The 22,307-nt window shown below is 49.9% G+C and overlaps 2 protein-coding genes across 2 annotated transcripts in view; one reads left to right on the top strand and one right to left on the bottom strand.

Annotated features, from left to right (window-relative positions):
- RRP1B (ribosomal RNA processing 1B) overlaps nt 1–11,278 on the bottom strand; it is a 28,800-nt gene extending 17,522 nt beyond the window's left edge. Inside the window, exons 1-3 of the mRNA XM_028504848.2 lie at nt 11,044–11,278; nt 1,862–1,944; nt 268–325 (exon numbers count right to left, since the gene is read on the bottom strand). Of these exons, the coding sequence (XP_028360649.1) occupies nt 268–325; nt 1,862–1,944; nt 11,044–11,161 (259 nt within the window). The 5' untranslated portion in view covers nt 11,162–11,278. The remainder of the gene's footprint in view (nt 1–267; nt 326–1,861; nt 1,945–11,043) is intronic.
- A 1,086-nt stretch (nt 11,279–12,364) lies between these two features.
- LOC114491073 (heat shock transcription factor 2 binding protein) overlaps nt 12,365–22,307 on the top strand; it is an 84,534-nt gene continuing 74,591 nt past the window's right edge. The window contains exons 1-2 of the mRNA XM_028505233.2: nt 12,365–12,666; nt 13,404–13,554. Of these exons, the coding sequence (XP_028361034.1) occupies nt 12,631–12,666; nt 13,404–13,554 (187 nt within the window). The 5' untranslated portion in view covers nt 12,365–12,630. The remainder of the gene's footprint in view (nt 12,667–13,403; nt 13,555–22,307) is intronic.

Below are 22,307 nucleotides of genomic sequence, written 5' to 3'. Positions count from 1 at the left end.
TCTCTCTGAGATGGCCAGTGTGGTGGTCCATGAGAAACCCGTCCACCCATCTGAGTCAATACCCAAGCTGACCACAGTTTCCGCCCATGGGAAAGTGTGTCACCCGACACCCACACGCTGGCAACCTGGGTTCACATTAAATCCGACTACTCAGAGGTGGACGCTTGGAAAAACGGCCAAGAAATAATATGGACTAGACATCCTAGGCAGGTCCCCAAATCTGAGAAATGAGGAAGTTTGGAAAGTCACGAAAACATCAGGACTTACGGGCCTCTGGGTTGTGAACGGCGTGGATGAGCCGGGAGATGGTGTTGGCCAGCTCCTCCTGCAAAGGCGGGTGCGGAAGACACGGGGTTACCACGGGGCCACACTGAGATGACAACACATAGCCAGCACCCCCTCCTGCACCTGCTGGGCAGGCAGGTGGGCAGGCGGGAGCCTGTACCACTGTGTTCAATGTCACTCTCACTAAGGAGTGTGCAGGTGGATTTTATCAAAATTTATGTAAATGCGACACCCCCATTTCACAGGACTGCTGTGCCCATGTGCTATGCCTCTGAGATTTGTTTAAGCTGCATGTTTGAAAGAGTGCCTCTAGCCATCTGCTCAAATCAGCTACAGAAGCACTAAATTAGCTGTCAATTCCTGGCTTTGAAGCCATATTAGAGCTTAAATAGAGATGCTTATCCCAATTCCCCAGCCACAGAAGCACAGATGCCCCAGAAGCAGGCGCTGCCGCAGCGAGACCCCAGACTGCCACTGCAGGAGGCTCGGTGAGTGGAGCCAGCGGCCTCCTCCTCGGCTGGCGCAGGGACAGGCGGCAGTGGTGGGCTGGCGGGAGCACCAGGGACAGTGCCTCCCTAGGCTCTGTCCTGGGCAAAGTGCCACTGGCGCTCAGCAAGCCTGTCTGCGGGGAGGATGTGGTCGTCTGGGTCCACGAGGACACCTACCGTGGGAGTGTCACCGCAGGAGCTCTGCCGCTGGGTGACGCAGGAAAGGGCGGAGCCTCGTGAACAGTACCTGCTCCTCACCCGGCCTCAGGTCTCCCTCGGCCATTTCCCATGGACTCCCCGACTCGAAACGGACATTCTGTTACTGATGTCACGTTTCCCTCCTCCACGAGAGACACCGGCTGTTACTTTTGAGTGCAACTTAAAAATACTCTGCCCCACCGTCCTGCTCAAAACGTGTTCAGGGAGTCAAAGCGGCAACGCTGCGCCTTAAAACCCGGGCAGGTGAACGCCTCCCGGCACGTTTCACCCACCAGAGGGCTTCAGGGGGCCCTGCCAGGCTTGTCCCTCCACTTTGCCTTTGCACACTGTGACAAAGCTCCTCAGTGGAAGTCATGTTTCTGAGCAGCTGTGGCAGGGGCGTCCAGGTCACACGCTCCTCTGTGCTGGGTCCCGCTGCCTTCAACGGTGGGGGCGTCACCTGGGGAGCTGCGAATGGCTCTGTGGAGACCGTGACCCCAGGGAGGTCGCTGTTCCTCCACCCACTTAATCTGCGGCAGCGCCCGGCCCGGAGTCTGGGCTGCTCAGAGGTTCTTAGACTAGTGCTACGACAACGATGTTTTTGACCACAAATAACAGAAAACCCACAAAAACTTTAAGTCATGTAAAACCTACCACAGAACTATGAAACTATGGCAGAGAAATCATAACTCTTCAATGTGTGTGTGTGTTCTTTGTTATTTGAAAAGATAATTAACCTCCGTGCTTAGACAGGGCACCCCCTTCTAGGTGACAGGGAGTCCCTGGAGCCATGCTTCTGGGTGCGGCACAGGAGGGGACTGGCCCAGCCAGTCTCTCCCGTCTTCGCAGGCCGAGGACCCAGGGACAGGGCGGAGGGAAGTGCGTGTTACCTGCAGGAGGGGCTCGTCCTGCACCCACATGCAATAGAAGAGTCCCTTCCATATTTTCAGGAGTTCTTCTTGACTGAAGCCTCCTAGAGGGCAAAACAACACATAAATCTTAGTTCAGAGTCCTCCCATTTCCCTTCTTAAAGCACAGAGCCACCATGTGAGCGGTGAGAATACCACCCCACACATTTTCATCTGCAGAGACCTTTTCGTTTGAAGCACACGTTTCCCTGTTGTTACAACATAAATACATATTAATTACACAGTTTTATCAGCTACGGAGGCAGAGTGGTAGTGATGGTGTGTCCTCATTACTTGAGTAATATGAGGAAGCAAATGTCATCACAACAAAAAATTAATTAATGGAGTTTTCGTTCAGAAAATGAGTTCCCCAAGGTGCCCCTCTGCTTAAACCGGCATTTCACCCCACACAGCAACATTTTCATTGGCCATGCAAAGTAAAAACGTAAACCCTACAAAAGATGCAGGATTTGCTCAAGTCTCACACAACTGGCCCCAGAGAAAGTGGCAAAGCTTTGGGGTATTTTTGCTAAGAGGACCCTCTTAAGGATCCTGCTATGAGGGAGGTCACACTGGGCTGTACCCTGATCTCCCCGCTCCTGTTTATGGTTCTCATGTACGGGGCAATGTCAGTCTAGTTTTAATTGGCGGCGCCACTGTGCTTAGCCTCGATCTCGTTATGTAAGCCCTCTGCCTCTGTCTGTACCACCTACGACCAAGCCGCAAGGCACGCACAGTCTTCTACCTGCTGGGTCAACCCCAGGTGCCACGGCATGACTGCTGAGGGACATAAGCAATCATAAAATCAGGAAGATGGAAACTTCTGGAGTTTCCGAGACGGTGGAGGATGAACCAAACCCTCAAGTCTTAACGTACCTTACAAACGGTCTTTGTTAATATAGCGTCAGCTATAAAGAAAAGTCTTTAGGAGCAGCAAGCTGCGATTGACTAGGTGAATGCAACAAGGATATATTTGGAATCGATGTGATTTCAATACTCCAGGAGATAATTAAGAAGTGACAAAAAAAAGTGACAAATGTCCTTTTGATCGGCTGAATAAAGTTTAATTAGTGCATTCTGAGTGAAACCTTTATGGGTCAATACCCATAATACCTTCATGGGTATTGACTTCCAAGTTACTAAAAAGTTTTCTTATGACAGTTTTGTGATGGTGCATTTTCTTTCTGATATTCTTGTTTAAGACCAATATACCAGAAACCATAGTAAAATCAGTTTATTAAAGTGCACTTCCTTTAGATGTTGGGCAAATGATATGCCAACTGACTCTTCTCTCCTCTTGTTACAAACAAGCCACCTCCGAGGGTCTGCCTATTGACCACACGACACAGCTACGGTGTGAGGGATGGATGAGTCCCACCAGAACCGAGCCCGCTGTGGTCCCCACCACAGACAGTTTGTCCAGCGCAGGAAGGAGCCTGTACTTACGTTCACTTGGGTTAAGACTAAGACTAAGGAATCAGTGGACCTGGGCGAAGACCACCAGTGGCTGCCAAAACTAGATTAAAAATTACGCAGAACTTTCAAATGGATAAACCAGACCAACAACACACAAGCCCACCGGTCTATCTCAATTCACAAAGATTCGATGCTGGATGTGATGTGACAGGGAAGACGCAGCGCCACCTGCTAAGTCGCCCCACAAACACGGGGACGCTGCTGTGGGGGCTCGGAGCGAGTCGCCCGAGGCGTGTCTCTGTGCCACATGACTGTTCTGAGCTGCAGGCAACCGAGGCCCCTCAGCCTCAAGAGGAGCCCGTACCTCCCCCTTAACGAAGCTGTATCAGGGCCCTGGCTCACTAAATGTCACCAGCAATCACTTTTGTGACCCATCTACAGGGCAGGACAAACTACTAACTACTGGACACTTGCCTTTCTTATCGTCCTGCAATGGCCCTCCTCCGCTCTGAAGGCCCAGGCACCTCGCCAGCTCAGTGTCACACACCCCCACACTTCATTGTGTCTCTGAACCTCTCCTGTCCATGGGAGTCTCTGACTCTCTCGTCTCTCGTCCACATGGGGGTTCCCATGTGTACATACATGTGTCATACAATTCGGTCACTTTCTCATTAATCTGCCTCACTTTGATTTCCTTATTAGACCAGCCAAACACCGAAGGGTAGAGGAGGGAAGCTTCTTCCTCCGCCACACTAACCCGCACCTCGTCAGACCTGAACACTAACACCAGTTTGCAGGCAATGCAGGGGACAGAGAGGCATGCCCAGCGAGACCCTGAGATGCGGACAGCAAAGCCCTAAACGTGGGAAGCTTTACAGGACAAACGACCCAGTTTCTCCAACAAATAAGTTGCATGGGGGAAAAAAAAAACATGGATAAGAACTTTTAGAATTTAAGTCTCCACAGACATATCATAAGTCTTGTTTGAATTCTGATTTGTCATTTAAAAATTATGAAATGTGGATTGAGCGCGGGCTGCGAACCAAAGCGTCGCAGGTTTAATCCCAGTCAGGACACATGCCTGGGTTGCAGGCCACGGCCCCCAGCAACCGCACATTGATGTTTCTCTCTCTCTCTCTCCCTCCCTTTCCTCTCTAAAAATAAATAAATAAAATCTTTAAAAAAATTATGAAATGATGGGAGAAATTCAACAGCTTGAATTTTTCATATTAAGAATGTTTTTAAAAGGGTGTGATGATGGTACTGTGGTTATGTTAAAATAAGTCTTATCTTCTAGAGACACATTCTGAGCACCTGTGAGGCAGGAGACCGCACGGGAAGAACTCTGAGACCGCAGTACTGTCACTGGCCAGCATTCAGCACCCTGGTTGCCGGGAAATGCCTTTTACCAACCAGGTAGAATAAAGAGAAACTGAGGCAGGGAGGAGGAAGGAGATAAGTCTCACATGCTAACTCAGCGGTCCTAAGCCTGTTCTGATAACATTGCCAGGTGTTTCAATATCACAAGAAACACTATATTAACAAGAAAGAAAGCCTTGAAACTGTGCTTTCATCCCAAGGCCTGAATGTGGGAGAGGGTCCCGGTGCCCAAAGAAAGAGCCCATAAATAACTTTGGTTAATTACCTACCTCTGGTCACTATCTATTTTAGGAGGGAGTCCCTGATGCTTACAGAAAGAGCCCATAAATAACTTTGGAAAGTGCCTCAATTTTAATTAACTGTCGGGTATTTGTTTTACAACAAGATGACCAAATGGGGTCTGGAGCAAGATAAGAATTTGGGTAGTCACATCTCCCCCAGGAAAGCTGGCGCCACATTTACCTGTTAATCAATATGTGACTTTTCCCCTTCTATCCCACCAACTATGTAAGTCTGGAGAACAAAGGACTCGCTCTCTCCCTCTCCGGAACTCAGGATGCTCTCTCTCTCGGGGGCTCAGGGGGCTCTTGGCTCTCGGGCCACAGGGCCTCTGGCCACCCGGCCTCAGGCTGCCCAGGGGCTTGCCACCCTGGTCTCTAGCCTCTCTTGCTTTTCTCTCCCTGCTTTGCCTTGAAACTTTCCCTTTCACCCCCTACTCTATCCGGTCCTGTTTTCTTCCATGGAAGCAAGCCACTAATAAACTGATTACATACTACTAGATTTGCTGATATATAATTCTTTACATGCGTCAGCAAGAAGAACCAGGTCTCTCCCGTCAATGCCTGGAAATGATATGAGGAGTCTGGGATTTGCTTAAGGATTTAGAGGGAAGGAGGAAGCAGGCAGATCAGACAAACTGGCCAGGTACTGATAAATGCTGAAGCTGACCAACGAGTAGACTTTTTATGAATACGAAATACTCCTTAATAAAAAGACCTCCCCCCCCCCCACCAAAAGCCTGTATGATATTACCAAAGTGTTACTGTGGGCTCTTGTCTTTCTTCTTTTTGGAAAACTATAATAAAATTAGAAAAGCACAAACACTGATGAACTGGATTTACACGGCACGGGTTTCTGCATCGGGCTTGGTACTGGGCATTCCTTGTTCTTGCTGGGCAGCTACACCTTCTCCCTTCCAGGGCTGCCCACTGTTGAGGCAGGGCCTGTGGAAGGAGGCAGTAGTCTGGGCTGGACTCATCCACAGGGAGGCAAAGCAGGGCGCCCAGCTTACACCAAACTAGCATGAATTCCTTTGGCCACAGGGCCGCTTCAAGAATGGACTCCCTGCTGATAAAGACACCCCCCCCCCCCCCCCCCCCCCCCCCGCTCAGGCTTTGGGAAAATCTCCAGTTCTCTCCTAGAAGACTTAAAAGAAGACACAGTTTGGACCTGCGCTCAGCCACCTTGCCACATGATGGGGAGCCTGAGAATGAAACCAGTCTGGGAGCGGCAGAGTTTGCTGCAGAGGAAACTGGGTCTGTGTCGTTAGTTGAGCTTTGCGTGAAGCCGTTTCAGTTTCCTCCCCTTAAACCTAGGGTGGCTCGGATGTTTTGTCAAACTGCAACCGTGAGAATCCTAGCCAATCAAAACATTTTCATTGCAAAAATTCATATGCCACAAATTATACAATCATAGATGCTTTGTTCACTGCCTCCCAAACCTCAGTCTCCTCCCAGAGGGACCACTGTTATCTACTGATGTGTATCATTCCAGATCTTCCCTATGCATTCACTGACATGTGATACAAAAATGCACAGTTGTGCATGTGTGAGAGACCTAAATAGCATCACATGTTCTACATATTCTGTGCTCTGGCGCTGTTCACTTAAAAACAACACAGTATGTCTCCAGATGGCTCTTCCAAGTGCACCAGGATCTCAAACGAACTCTGAGTGATAATCTGTCTCTCTGGACAACCCGTACCTTCAATGGGTGAAGGTACAAGATGACGTACCACCCGTTTCTGTAATTGAAAACAGATTTCAACAAAGTAACCGCGATGAACAGACCCTAGACAGTGGGCAGGAAACGGAGCTGGAGAGCAAGCAAACGTGTTTTGATTGTTTCATACTACGAGAGGCAACAAAGTAGTACAATGGAAACAAACCCTTGCTCAGGCCTCAGCTTGCTACTTACTAGCTGTGCAGTGTTACAGTTGCACTGCAGCGTGTTACTGAGCTGCCGCTAGCCTGTCAGCTGGCCCTTTCCTCCCCAGGACATACAGACCGAGAGAAGTAACTCCTGCTTGAGTGTGTGGTTGGTAGGGCAATCACATGGGTGCAATAATTTATAGTTTTAATTTGCACATTTCACCTAAAATGTCACAGGCTGTGCTTGAGTGTGATATTGTTATGTTAAAGAATTACATGCTTATGAGTTTTAATAAAAAAGGAGCGTAATTTGTGCTAGACCCTGTGTACAATGTTTATGATTCAGGCCAAAATTAAGAGCAAGTATGAGAAACACTTTGTAAGAGCAAAGCACTGTTCGATTTGGGGGCATCAGGACTGCCTCACGTTTCCCATCCTAGGCTGCTGGAGCTCTCCTTTCATTTACAATATCTGTTTTCAACATAAGTGTAAAGCTCTTCTTTCATTTTAAATATCTATTTTCAGCATAAGTATAAAACCACTTGTTTTCACCCAGGAAATTAGCTGGTAAAAACAAGGTACCAATTTTTGGAGCATTTAAAGCAAAACAGAGAAATGTTCATTATTTAATTTCTTTCAAAACTCTGAAGGTGAAGTATTGGGTTGGCCAAAAAGTCCATATGGTTTTTCCATAAAATAAAAATTTTTCATTTTTACCAATAACTTTATTGTGGATATTTTGAATATGTCGGCTGTCTCCCATGTGGTAGAACATTGATTGTTCTCAATGTCTCAATTGGATCGCTGTCAACTTCAAATGGTCTACCCAACCCTGGAGCATCGTCCTGTAAGAAATCTCCAGCACGAAACCTCGCCTACCACTTCTGACACATTTGATCGGTCACAGGACCTTCTCCACACACTGCACAAGCCTTTTTGTGTGTGTTTCAGTTGCCTTTTTACCTTTCTTGAAATAATAAAGCCTAATATGCCAAAAATGTTGCATATTTTCTTCCATCTTTAATATTAAAATGGCTATACAAAAATTCACCAATTTGGTAAGTTTTTGTTTTAAATACACACTGATATGACAGCTGTCACGATCCAATCTAACAAAATTATTCTGAATGAGGTTACAGACAACTAAGTGCTACTAGATCCACCTCATGGAAAAAAAAAAACAAATGAACTAATTTTGTCCAACCCAATAACTATCCAAAGCTGTTTTGTTCCACAACTGCTTCTCGACCTGTTGAGATGCTTCATACAACTAAGTTTCTGACGACAACACAGGTTTAGTTAGTTTCAAACAACCGAGATGAAATGAGAGTGAGCTGCGGATGCAGGAAATACCAAGCTCTGAAACGAGAAAACCCAACAGCCCGAGCCTCACCACACATGAGCACAGGAACCATCTCAGGTGGGGATGAAGTGATATACTCGAACCCACACCTGTTCGGAACAGGTGTAGCTCCTAGTCATTGCCACCCCGGGGGCGAGAGCCCCCCTAAAACTTTCAGTAAGTATGGGAAGCACTCATCTCCCCCGTTCCCGGTGCACATCTGCCACCCACCACCTGTGGGGTGCACCGCTACCCTCTGTGCCACCAAAAGGAAGCAAGAATGCAAACTGCAGCTGCAGAACTGATACAACAGGCAGGGGTTTTTTGTCTGTTCTGTTCGCAGCTGCATCACCAGTGCCGAGAATAGAGCACACAGTAATAAGAGCACACCGTCAGCACTCCCTGCCTACTAGCCCCATGCGAGAATGAATAGGTAAGGAAGGACGAACGAGCCCTCCTGGGCGAAACCCCAGACGGCCATCACTCTGTGGCTGGGAATACACGACACGAGCCAGTAAGGCACCAGGGCAACCTTTAGTCGCCTTAAGCAGTACAAAGACCTCTAATCTGTTTCTAAAATCACGAAGCTATGCTACTGGTGGCAAAGACTTCTAATCTGTTTTTAAAATCATGAAGCTATGCTGCTGGTATCTGTAGGAGTAACGTCTCAGATTCTCTTTACGATGCCAAGACAAGTTGGAAAAAAAAAAAAAAAAAGCCTGTCAATAAGATTCAGACGTTAGGGGATTATCTCCACACTTGTCTGTCTGCTTCGATGGAGCACAGTCGTGGCAGAGACCTTCTTTATTCTGCCCCATCACCACTGTCTACGAAATGCACTTTGCATTTATAGTTGTTCGAAGGCCCACTATACTCTGTGCGACAGGGACGCAGCCTGGAACAAGAGGCAGCAGACAAGTGCCTCTGGGTGCGATGGGTGCCAACCAGACAAAACCCTGGGGCGCTGATGCGAGCCCACCGCCTCATGGTCCTGCCTCAGCGTCTCAGGTCCCAGACCTGCTCGCCAAAGGGCTGTGAGCACCAGGTTCTTTCTCAGCCCCCCCAGGCACTGCACCTGGCCTCTCTTCTGTTCTCGTGCACGGCCAGGCCCTTGTATGTGTGCCTGGATGGGCCCCCACTTGCAGCTAAGAAAACAGATGAAGCTTTCCGTGTTTTGGTGTTTGGGGGGAAGAGTGACAGACACAGTAACAGATAATTAAGAAGCAATGTGGCTAAGTGTTACAACAAATGGGGTATTTCAGAATCCCAGAGGAGTCAAGGTGAGGTGAGGAAAGTGATACTCAATACCGGGAGAGGATCGAGGGTGGGAATTTTTTAGGTGTGTGCTGGAGAAGCAAAGGCAGAGAGGTGAGAGGTGGGGTGTTGGCCACCAGGACCCAGGCATGGTCTGCTGCTGCTGGAGCACGAAGCAGTCACGTTGGGGAGGGGGTGGGAGAGCGGAGGAGAGACCACCTGCAGACCTGGATCTCTAGGAAGGGGGTGGTGTGTTTTAGGAAGATGCCTCTGGGCTGGTTTGTGGAGGATGGGCTCAAGCCAAGGGACCGAAGACCAGAAAAGAGTCATTCAGATGAAACGGGTAGGACCAAGGGACACTGAATGCATGGTGCGGGAGGCAGAGAGGAGTCCAGGGCAATACCGTGCACCCAGCTGGTCTGAGTGGACAGTGGGAACAAAACCAGAGAGCACAGGTGGCGGATGGGCAGCGGAAGAGAACAGGTTTCGGGGAGAAGAAAATGAGTCACTTTAAGGTGTCTGAGTCCGAGGCACCTAGTGGAGATGCCAGGTGGAGACGCCAGGTTAGTAGGGCATCGCTGAACTGAAGTAGCAAAGGCCTGGGCTAGAAATTTAGGTTTAAGGGCCTTCAGTATATCTGGGATACCTGAAACCATGAGTAAATTAAGTCCCTCAGAGAGATCCTCACAAAATTAAGTCAGGAATTTTGGTCTTCATTCCTCTTTCTAGCAGACTTCCCATAAAATTGTTTTTCTCCCCCCCCCCCCGGTGGCCCCTTGTGATTTCCCTTCCAGGCTTGTACAATGCTGGCACAGGGGAGATAATATCTATTCTTTCAAGTAGACCCTGAATATATTAGCAAATAACCCAAACTTTATCTTAGTGCAATAGAAAAACCTCCATTTCGTATTGTAGCGCACACCGCGGGGGCGGGGGCATTAAGGATCTGCAGGGCATTTTGCATCAGGTGAACAAAATCCATCGATGGCACCCACTGCAGTTAAAACCCAATTGCAACCCTCAGAGTGACCCCGCCTCACCCTCCCTGAGTTCCAGGTCTCTTCTAGCCATTCCTCAAGCTGGCTGGCCTCCCTCTTCCTCCCGCCTCTGTTTAGATGCGTGGAACATCGCCCCAGGGCGGCCTTCCCAGTCCAGCCTGTGCAGAGAAGCTCCCTCCTTCCCCGATTTCCATTTCCGTTACAACACGATACAAGCTCCGCTCTAGCGATCTCCCTTCCCAGCTTGGCGAGCACCAGTTCCCCTAGGGCAGGGATGGTCTTCTCTCCCAGAATAACCCCAGCTCCTAAAGGCACTGGTCTGATGATGGCATGAACCGATGACCACAGCAAGACAGATCAGGCTGAGCCTAGTATTTAAAGTTCGGGCGCGCGGCTGGACAGACTGGGTCTAATCTCAGCTTCCTCACTCGCTGTGACTTCCAGCAGACTACCTAACCCCTGTCGGCCTGTCCCCCAAACGTAAAAGCAGACGAGACCCAGCAGGAAGCGGTTCCCACCGTGCCAACACACAGAAGCACGCGGCAGGAGCGCGAGCCGGAGCTCCGCCGGCGGCTCGGCGCCGGTCCCGCCGCCATGTGGCGCGGCTGATCGCCGGGCGCCCACCTGTCTCCCTCTGAGTCTTCACGCTGATGTACTGGCGCAGCTTCTTCACCGCCCGGTCCCGGATGCCCTTCTCGTGGGACGCCAGCCGCTGCGCGAACTGGATCTCCGCCGGCTGCATGGCGGGGCGCTTTGCAGCATCCCTGGCGGCAGCCCGCCACCCCTTAAGCTCCCGCCGCTCCCGAGCGACTGCCGCCTGGCCGCTCCGGCCGCGACTGCGCAGAGGAGCGTGGCGAAGCGCGGGATGATGGCGTCACGAAGGCGCCGGCTGCCGCTCGCGGCGCGTTCTGGGAGCCAGAGCGGCGTGCCCTGGCACCTGGCGCAACAACCCAGTGCTTTGCGCCTTCTCGCCTCCGCTGTCTTTCGGCAGCCAGATCTGGGGGCTGTCGCCTGCGAGGCTAGCCAGGGTTGACTCTTGGCCTGGAAGAGTCGGATGGCCAATTGTAAATGGCCTGGAATCTTTAAGTTCACACACGCGCGCACACACACGCACACCCATTTCGTTGTCAGCTGTTATACAAAATGCGCAGCACCGAGTTGTTTTTTTTTTTTTTTTTGTATTAAACTTCTTGGACGGTCTCGGCAGGTGGACACTGGGAAGAAGGGCCATCTTGTGGATTCTTGGAGGGATGGATACCTTGGGCAGTCCCATTGAGAGGCCTCTGCGGCCATTGCAGGCAGCGCCCCTCCAGCGTCTTGGTCTCCCTGCAAGGGCAGTTCTTCCAGTGTCTTGGTCTCCCTGCAAGGGCAGTTCTCGGTGCGCGGGCAGGGCCAGGGGCAGGTGATAGCAGGTGCTGGGGCCGAGGGCAGGTCCCTGGGGCAGGGGAACCGCAAGTGCAGGCAGGTTCCGGGGTAGGGGTGGGCAGGGATTTGGAGCCTGTGCTCAGGAGACCGCCCTCAGGTCTGGAGAGCACACACACTCCACTCTGGGGACTTGGTAGTGTCAGCTTCCTGGGGGTTTCAGAAACAGACGAAGTCTTAGTTGTGAAGTGACCCCGTACATCATCTGAACCCATAGGCTGCACCATATTTTGCGAACTCAGTGGGCCTAATGGGGCAAGCAAATGGACTACTAGGTGGCGTCTTCAAACTTACGGTGCTCATCTCAGTTATAACCAGCTGGCTAGATGGACGCTCCAGTATCGGGCGCACTTCCTGAGGAGCCTGGCATCCGAAGTTTTCATCCTTGCTAAAGGAGTTTAGAGCGAGCGCGGGAGCGTGGCTGCTGGCTGCACCGGTGGCAATTCACTTGACCGCATTGCCTCTTAGTCCAGCATCTCTCGCCAAACAGGAAAGGCCGATTCTATTTATTTCATTCGTCACTTCCACCTGGGCCTTACTGTTCTTCCACTTTACAGTGAACAACTTTAAAGCGGCAGCTACACCAGCAGAGCCAAAGCGGAATCTGGCCGATCCCACCCCTCTTCCATAATGCAGAGAATGCTGCGCAAACCCTACGAAGTTTGAGCCTCGTCGTTCTCCATACCCTCTCCACCCTGTCTTGGACGCGTTCCCGCACTTTCTGGCGTGAGAGGTCAGAGGGCACGGCGCCGCGCAGGCTCACGGAGCGGGAGCCGGGCCGCGACGGCCATGGACGAGGCGGGCGGCGCTGAGGAGGCCTTCGGGGTTAGTGAGGAGGCCCTGGGCCGCTGCCCCCTGCCCCGTCTGCTCCCCCGCCCCGGGCCGCGGTCTGTGTGGGCCTCGTCCAGTGCACCTGGGACCAGCGTGGCCTGGCCCTGGGGTGCGGGCCGCGCGATTCCGCCTCTGACACCGTGGATGCGGGTCCTGGAGGCTGCGCGGTTGGGCGGTGGGTGCGCGAACGCGAGATGAGGGTGGTTCCCCTCGGACACCCGCGGCCCTCCCTCCCTGCGAGGCCGTGACGCGGGTGTCAGCGTTTAGTGTGGGCTCGGAGTTGCCCCGACGTCACTTCCGCTGCACGTGATGTAGGAGGAGGACCCCGGTTCCGTCCGCTGTTAATGGCGGTACTGGGGGAAGTGACCCAGCCTCCTGTTTCCGACTTAGACTACCTGGAAGGGTGGTGGTGATCTCTGAAGGAGGTGGGCGGCCCTGGCTGGCCGCCCAGCAGGAATCCTTCCCTCCATTAGCGTGGCATGAGGCGTTAAGGGAACGTTGCTGGCGTTTTCTTTGACTGTCAGGCACAGGGTCGCGTACGCGCTTAAAGGGGTAGCTCCCACTCGGAAAGCTGGGGGTCCAGCTCCGAGAAGTAATATATACAGCAGAGAGCACACTAGGTGAAGACATAAACTTGAAACTAGGAACGTAAGAGGCATTAAAAGGAAGCGAGCTGGCAGCCTGCTGGAGAGAAGTTCAGTAATCTGAAGATCTGCTTGTTCTGGTTTCAGCTCATGGGAACGAAAGAAGAATTTGTTAAAGTCCGGAAGAAGGACCTGGAGCGGCTGACAACAGAAGTGATGCAAATACGCGACTTCTTACCCAGAATACTGAACGGGGAAGTGCTGGAGACCTTCCAGAAATTAAAGATTGTGGAGAAAAGTGAGTCTCACTGCGTCTCGAGCAGTCCGCTGTTGGTGACAGCGGTCCGTTCCCGCATGTTGACTTGACCCGGAAAACAAAAGTGCCGCATTTTGCCGAGTTTATTGTGCTCCCGTGTGTATATAATGCACACCCATGTTTTTGGCCCAAACTGTCAGGAAAAAGAACCTTTTTAACTTTTTAATTCAATATTTATTTACATTTAGAAAGAAAATCAATTACCATATTCCAGGGTATTCTTTTGCATACACATACTGTTATTGCTTTCTAGGGTTACACTTGTAGTCATAAGCATGAATAAAAGAGCTAAAAACATTTATATAGATACGGGATTAGTACTACCCATGTATAATGTGCATCCTTAGTTTTCCCTCAAAGATTTGGGCAAAAAAGTGCACATTATCCTCCGCAAAATACGATAATTGTCAATAAACTCCAAGGTACAGTTGTAGTCCTTCGTTATGTTTGGGGGGGGGTCAGATAAGACGTAGGAAGAGGAGGGGCTTAAGTGAGACACTGGGACATGTGTGGTTTATTTTGGAGGCAAGGGTGCTAGTCTTCTGAAGTATCTGGTACTAGCTTCTCTTTTCTTTCCACCTGTCTTTTTTGGCAGAAGGATTTTATACTTTTGTAAAAGTTAAGTCCTTATGGGTAGGAGTTGAGGATCTTACCACGGAGTTAAGCGTGTCTGCAGGTTGATGGGTGGGTCAGTTTCTAGCACTGGTTTAAGTTCCGGCTTGCTGGGGCTTGGCTGTTTAGGTTTTGAGATTTGAGACAAGCCGTTGTGTCACAGATCATTCTAGGAGCCTGTTGAAATTCTTGGAGATACTCCAGGATTGATTCAGCACTTGCTTAATTGAGGCTGAGTTACAATTAGATCAAGCTTCAGGGGTTCAGGTTAACTCCCCGAATGTGTGTGACTGTTCCCCATCACTTCAGGACAGGTGCACCCAGGGGTCCTGGGCTGTGTTGCTAGCACTAGTCCAGACCGGAAGGTATCTTCCCAGGACAAGTTTCTGGTTTGCGCAAACACGTCTGGTCCAGGGGCAGCCATGTTCAGTTAGAGGGGAGAATGCTCATCGTTGCCATAGCTCCCTGCCCAGTTCATTCTCTCTTTGGAATCCTCAGACCCACTCTCCTCTGCTCTGCCTTGTGGACTGGTGCAGGCTGCCAGCAGGGCTCACCAGTGGGCAGAGAGAGGGATTGGGGCGTTCCTTCCTGCCCTCTTCACAGCTGTGACTCTCACTGGGGGCCTCCTCCGTGGTCGCCGCTCTCATGGGCCTCAAGTGACACTGTTTCCTACTGTTTCATCCCCCCATTCCTTCAGCCGAGGGCGGTTGCCAGTCCCTGAGTGCCTCACCATCCTGTTGGGTCTCTTGTCCTTGCTCTCCCATGAAGTCTCAACATTTGGGTTGATGTGTTTGCCACCAGGACCCTACCAGATACGTCCATGTTGCTGGTTACCATAGCTGCAGGTCATTGGTTTCTTAAACTCCCCAGTCTGACGCCATGCTCATCCAGCCCCTTGTGAGCATCACCCTGAGTGCATTTGTCTTAAGGGAGGGAAAGTGCCAACCAGAGCAAGTATGTCGGTCCGATGGTGGCTAGGGTTCTCACTGCGAATCAGCACACTGGCATTCTGAAAAGTGTGCATCAGGGGCTTGTGAGCTGATCAGCAGGAGCTGATCTTTGGGGGTCAGCCCTCTGCCCAAATCAGGCTGTGCTTATGGGATTAAGGGTCACACCAGAATCTGTGATGGCGTGACCAAAGGTAGGCTCTGGGATGTCTTGCCCCACAGTCCCCGGCCGTCCCCAGACCATGTCGTCCATCGTCTTTTCCTTGCTGGTCTCCTGACCCACGTCTCCTCAGTCTCCTTTGCTGATACACCCTCCTCGGCAGCAGCCTGTCGGCCAGTGGGGTTCCTTGAGGCTCAGGCCTGGGCCCATTCAGCCCTCACGCTGTGACCGCTCTGTGGGCAGTCTTGCACGCACACGGCTCCACTGCCCATCTCAGTGCCAGCAGCTCCCAGACTCATCTCTTGCTCAGACCTCTCCTCCAGGCACGGGCCCTGCATCTAACGGCTGTGTGGCCTTTCCTCTCACATGTTTGGCAGTCATTTCAAGTTCTAAATGTCTGTCTCGGCCTAATCAGTCTATGACCACGAGGAAGGACCTGATTGTCTCACAAGGTCAGGTTTACTGGCTCATTGCAGTGAGGGAGACCACACACTGGAGGAACCGTGGGCATCTTGCCAACAAAGGAAAGGACAGAGTTGCTGTAGGATCCGGGGCAGGGTGGCGTTTGGGTGACGTACAAGTGAAGCCGTGTTTTGATGGGCTTCAAGCAAAGCAGGGCTGTGTGTGAAGTGGTCAGCATCAGGTCTGCCTGCGGTGGACCCAGGTCCTGTTTCCTGGGAAACTACAGAGTTCACATGGATGTGGAACATAGTGGCTAGGGACCCTTGTTTGAACTCTAGCTAGCTGGGGAGCAAGGCTGCCGCTCTGGGTCACAGTGGTTTTGATCCTGCAGGCAAGAGGGGGGTGTTTCCTTCTTACTGGTGTAAGCAGCGTTCCTGATGGTGACAGACAGGCTTTCTCTGAACAAGAGACCCGCAGTCACTGGGAGAAGGAGTGGTGACACTTCCACAGTTGCGTTGTGTCCCTTGGGAGAAATATTACTTCTTGTTAACGTGGCAGCTGGCTTCACGTGTGTCTGTCATCCCAGCCTGAAAAAATCACAGGACAGAGTTTCACTTCCTCAGAGCAGGTCAGTTTTTTACCTTTTCACAGGTGACTCATGATACCCATCTCCCCCCCCACCCCACCCCAAACTGGGCTGCCCGAGACTCCTCAGGGTCCCACATCCAGACTAGATACGACCGAGGATCCTGCTTGTCGCCCACCTCTCCTGCTCACTGTCCACCTGTCCTCCAGCAAGCCCTGTGCGCTTCCCCTCGGGCGTGCACCCGACTTCGTCAGCGTGCCTCCACTGCCCTGCCACCACCTGAGTCCAGGCCCCTACCATTTTGCCCCCGTTTCTGCCTCCTGGCAGTGTCCACTCATTGCCACTGCCCAGTCTGTCTGATTATGTCACTCCCCTGCCTGAGTCTTCAGTGGCTTCTCCTTGCTCTTAGGGTAAGGACCAAAAACTCAGCAGAACACGGACCCAAATCCACTGCCTCCCAACAACCTAAACAAAACACCGCCATGGCCAGAAAGCTCCATCTTAGCGCCACGAGATGGATTACAGCTCTGCTCGCCTTCGCAGCCCCTCCGTGCTGCCGGCGCACTGCTGGGTGCCTCCACGGGGGAAAGGTCCCTGACGGCAGCTCGTTGTTCTGTGCTTCTCTGCTCCAGCATCATGACCTGCCCCAGGCCTTGGCCGTCTGATGGCTCTGCGCCCTGTGGTTATTTCCGTAGCCTGGATGAGACTGGGGGCCGCTCTACTCAGCCCTGCCGCCTCTGCCTGTGCTGCTTGAGCATGCAGATGCCCAGGGAGGGGTGGGTGGAAAGCCGTGCCCGCTCACATCACAGGTGTTGGTCCTTAAGTCCTGTGTGACCTGGTGGCTCTCGGGTACCTTCTAATGGCTTTTGTTTGTTTAAATTCTGCCGCCTTTTTATTCTTGGTGGGAAGATCAATCTGCTCCACCGCCGTCATAGCTGGAAATGGAGTCCTTCCATGTATGTCGTTGTGGTTTTTAAATTGTAAAAGTGCATTGTAATGTCACCCAGAAAGGATAGGCTGTGAGATGTTCCAAATGAAAGGAAGCTAATAGTATGTGACAATTAAATATAATACCTGACCACACAATGGATGCTGTACCTTGAAGGAAGAAAATACTGTAAAAGACAATTTTGGGTCATTTGACAAAATCTGGGTATCAGTTCCAGGTTAGATAAAGGTATTAATGTTAATTTGCCTGGGTTTGACCACTGTGTATACAGTAGGTGTCTAAGACATTTTCCCCATTCTTGGGAAATAGTCGTAGAAGTATTGAGGAGTAAAGGGCCTTGACGTAAGTGTGTAACTTACCCTCACATGGCTCCAGAAATATATTGTGTGTGTGTCTGGTACCAGTGATGAGCAAGTGTGGTGAAACGTTACTGGCGGGGAAGTCTGGGCAAAAGCTGTGTGGATATTTATATTTTTATTCATGTAATGTTTTGAAGTTTGAAATTATGCCCAAATGAAAGTTTAAAAACATATTGTAAAGTAGAAATCCTCATTAAATATTTACAGAACCCTAAGTGTCCCTGCTGTCCTCTTGGGTTCTTAGCAGCGGTTTCTGTACTACTCGGTTTCCGGAGTGTTTGAGGCGATTTGAGATGAAGTTTGCAAGAGTTGGATATTGACGAGAAGAGAGGAGACCTCTGTTTCTGCTCAGGGAAGAACTGTTATTTCTGGTCATAGAAATATGAACCAGAGAGAGTCATGAAGAGTGGGACAAATGAGTGTTAAGAAGAGATTATTTAATTTGACCCAAAGTTATTGTGGCCCAAATGGGCAAGATCAGAGGGTATCACATCCATGTCCTGGCAGGAAACAAAAGGGATAAAAAAAGAATGGAAGGAAGGGATGGTAGACCGAGGTATGGGTAGGGTTTGGGGAGCCAGCCCCAGGCTAGCACAGGCCCAGGAACGAGAAAGTGGTGCGCCATCACCTCCCCAGGACCTGAGGGAGTGGCAGGGGAGCCACCAGACTCGCAGGAGGGCAGGGGCTCAGCAGGACCACAGCCTTTGCCAGAAGGTAACGTTACTGCCGACGGGATGCATGGGGGGAAGTCAGCATCCCAACTCCTGTCTCCTGTCCTCGTTTCCGGCAGGGCTCGCCAGTCTCCAAATCCAATAGGAAGCGCTACACAAGGGAAGCTGGTTGCTCCGGACTTGGACTCCGTGCTCTTGGGGGCACAGAGCAAGGTGGAGACTGGTCTAGAGTGCAGGGGTCGGGGAAGAAGAAGACAGTCTCCCAGGGGCTTATGGACAGAGGAGGTTGAACAGTAGCCAGGAGAGCGTAGAGACACCATTTGAATAGATCACTCCCGACCCCTAATTGTTAACGTTGTGTCTGTATTTGTATGCCAATAAATGAAAAGCAGGATTCCCTGACTCTGATTTGGGAAACACTTAACAATTCATTTGAGTTTAGCAAGATGTAGCATAGTTTTTTTGTCTTCCAGTAAAGTCTTCCAGTAAATTCAGTTGGTAAGTTGATCTGATAGGTGTTATCTGCTGGATATCTGCCAGTCACAGCTGGGTAATGTGGGGACCTAAGAAGGATAAGAATGAATCCTTCTCCTGGATAATTTACAGGTAAACTGAGGAGTTCTCGAGTGCAGGTGTGAAACATTAGTGATACAAGGGGATGCCTGGTACACTGGCAGCGCTGGCATAGGGCAAATTCCTATTAGTCACACGTTTTTTTCATTCTGTGAAAGATCACTCCAGTGGCATTTATGTTAGAAAAATAGTGGTTTGCAGATTTTTGGCAGCACAGGAAGAAAGAAAATGCTATTTCCATGTTCTGGTTCCCAGTTCCCACCCCTGCCCCACCCCTTTGGTTCATTTTAGAAATTTGACAGCTAATTAAAATGTTTGGTTGGCTTAGAATGGACCCTGGGATTTCAAGTGCATTAAAACTCTTTGAGGGTTTTTAAAAAATGAAATCTTGACTATTCTGATTTTTTCACTTTTCAGCATGCTGCCTCTGGCACTGAGGTGGGAGGTGGTTAAGTTGAATGAGGGCGTTAGGCAGGCCCCAGTCCTCCTTCTAGAAGGGGACACCTGGACACAGAACCAGGTGCAGACAGAATGGAGGTAATGCGAGAAGGCCAGGTGAAGGCGGCGGCGAGTTGGAATTGTGCTGCCACAAACCAGAGGTGGAGGAGGAAGGAAGGATCCTTCCCCTCCCTACAGGTTTCAGAAGGAGTGTGGCCTGCTCACACCTCGGTTTCAGACTTGTAGTTTCCAGAATTGTGAGAAAATACATTTATTTCTGTTCTGAGCCACCCAGTTTGTGTGCTACAGGCATCTCCCTCTTGTTGAAAGTTTGCGTTCCAACACTGACCTGTAAGAAAAGACCTACATTAGTTAGTACCTGCTTTTGCTCATTGGAAGCAATCTGAAGACAGTTTTTGCTTTTACAAAAAGAGGTTGAACGTGAAAATAGCACTCAGCGTTTGCCGTGCAGCGAGTGGTTAGAGAGGCAGCGCGCACCTGGAGCGGGGAGAGCGTCCCGCCACACTCCCTGGCCGGGAACCACTCTCAGCATCGGGCCACCAGGGCTTTCAGCCGAGTCTGGTAGCCTCTGGGCTTTATGCCCATTTATTTCCTGCATCCGCTAGCAAGACGTGTCCTGAGATAATTGCTTCTTCACTTTGTGTCATTTTGGCTAATGAAGGTTTCATAGGAATACTCTACTTTTGGGCAGTGGGGGATGTCTGCACCGGGAAATGAATACACCCTCCAAGTCTCAGCTCAGAGTAACGATGGAATCCGTCAGCAGCTAATCCTGAGTTCTTTTCTAGACCTATTAGAGAGTGATAAGAAGGCGAAAGTTAATGGCTTTTTATTAAAAAGACTTTATTTTGAATTTGAGGCTCTTAGTTATTTTGATCAGAACAAATACTTTCATATTAATATGAAACAAGTAGTAATGTATTATAGACATGCCAAGTGATAAAGGCTAGGAGACTCAATCCCTTTTGTCTAGTTTAAGTTTCTCTCGTCGGTGTTTTCATCTGTAGCTCTCTGTCCTGCCTGCGTGTAGCTCTCTGTCCCTTCCCTGTGAATCCGTCGAGCATTAAGAGTTACAGTCATTCTCATGTTATTAAAACGACCAAAAAGGATTGTAAAATTCAGAAGATAAATAGATGCTGAAAGGGCCCGTTGTTTAGTTTGTTTTTATGTATTTGTGTTCTGTCTCGGCCACCCTTCACCCAGTTAACAGTCAGATGGAGACTTGCCCTTCACTTTGAGCGCTGCAGACCAGCTGCTGAAATGCAGCGTAGGCCGAGTGGCCGCCCCTTCCCTGTTCTGACAGTGGGGCTGGGCAAGGCAGTGCCTTGACTATGTATAGTGTTTCATTCACCATTCGTGTTATTTCTGCCTCTGGTTTTTTAAAAAGTTGCAAATTAATCTCATTATAGAAGAATGAAACAAAGTACTTGTGTTTTTATTGAAGGATTAGCAGAAAGAATGTATAAAGAAGTGAAATTTATTTTTGTGGCACATATTTGTGCGGTGCCTGTTACATGCCCTCATAGTGTTTTATGTGGTGGGCGCGGCCCCGTGGAAGATGTAGGGTCGTCCCCATGCGTATGCTGAGTCCTCACCTCCTGTATCTCGGAGAGTGACTTTACTTGGGAGCAAGCCCTTAGAGAGGTGATCAGGTTAAAGCGAGGTGATTAGGGTGACCTCTAACCCAGCGTCTGACGTGTGCTCTTCTTACAAAAGAGAACTTTGGACACGAGCGTGTACAGAGTAAAGACATGTGAAGAGACCAGAGAGAAGATGAACCGAGGATAGAGGTCTTCACAGCTCTTCACAGGAGCCAGCTCTACGGACACCTTGATCTCAGACTTGTAGCCTCCAGAATTGGGAGACAATACATTGATTTTTTTAAGTAAAAAAAAAAGTAAATAAAATAAAAAAAGAAAATGCAAGGGGGGAGTTTTGTCAGGAGGCCACGGCAGTGGCAGTGCTCCCATCTGGCCACAAGGCGGCGGCCTCACACTGAGGAAAGGCACCTGTTTCCTCCTGGAGAGCCCACTGGAGTGGGGGTGGTGTCCCTGACGGTGACTGAGTGCAATGGGGCGGCCTGTGCTCTAATGGGGTGTGTGTTTTTTAAAATATATTTTATTGATTATGCTATTACAGTTGTCCCATTTCCCCCTTCCCTCCCCTGTACCCTGCACACCCCCTCCCACCTACATTCCCCCACTTTAGTTCATGTCCATGGGTCATACATATAAGTTCTTTGGCTTCTACATTTCCTATACTGTTCTTACCCTCCCCCTGTCGATTTCCTACCTACCATCTATGCTACTTATTCTCTGTACCTCCCCCCCACCCTCACTCCCCTGTTGCTAACCCTCCATGTGATCTCCATTTCTGTGGTTCTGTTCCTGTTCTAGTTGTTTGCTTAGTTTCTTTTGGTTTTGTTTTAGGTGTGGTTGTTAATAACTATGAGTTTGCTGTCATTTTACTGTTCATATTTTTTATCTTCTTAGATAAATCCCTTTAACATTTCATATAATAAGGGCTTGGTGATGATGAACTCCTTTAACTTGACTTTATCTGGGAAGCACTTTATCTGCCCTTCCATTCTAAATGAAAGCTTTGCTGGATAGAGCAATCTTGGATGTAGGTCCTTGCCTTTCATGACTTGGAATACGTCTTTCTAGCCCCTTCTTGCCTGCAAGGTCTCTTGAGGAATCAGCTGACAGTCTGATGGGAACTCTTTGTAGGTAGCTCTCTCCTTTTGTCTTCCTGCTTTTAAGATTCTCTCCTTATCTTTAATCTTGGCTAATGTAATTATGATGTGCCTTGGTGTGTTCCTCCTTGGGTACAAGCTCTTTGGGACTCTCTGAGCTTCCTGAACTTCCTGGAAGTCTATTTCCTTTGCCAGATTGGGGAAGTTCTTCTTTATTATTTGTTCAAATAACTTTTCCAGAACTTTAGTTCTTTTTCTTCCCCTTCTGGTACCCCTATAATTTGGATTTTGGAACATTTAAAGATGTCCTGGAAGTTCCTAA

Source organism: Phyllostomus discolor, chromosome 2, assembly GCF_004126475.2.
Source record: "Phyllostomus discolor isolate MPI-MPIP mPhyDis1 chromosome 2, mPhyDis1.pri.v3, whole genome shotgun sequence".
NCBI classification, from domain to species: domain Eukaryota; kingdom Metazoa; phylum Chordata; class Mammalia; order Chiroptera; family Phyllostomidae; genus Phyllostomus; species Phyllostomus discolor.
This window is presented reverse-complemented; position numbering and strand designations above follow the sequence as displayed.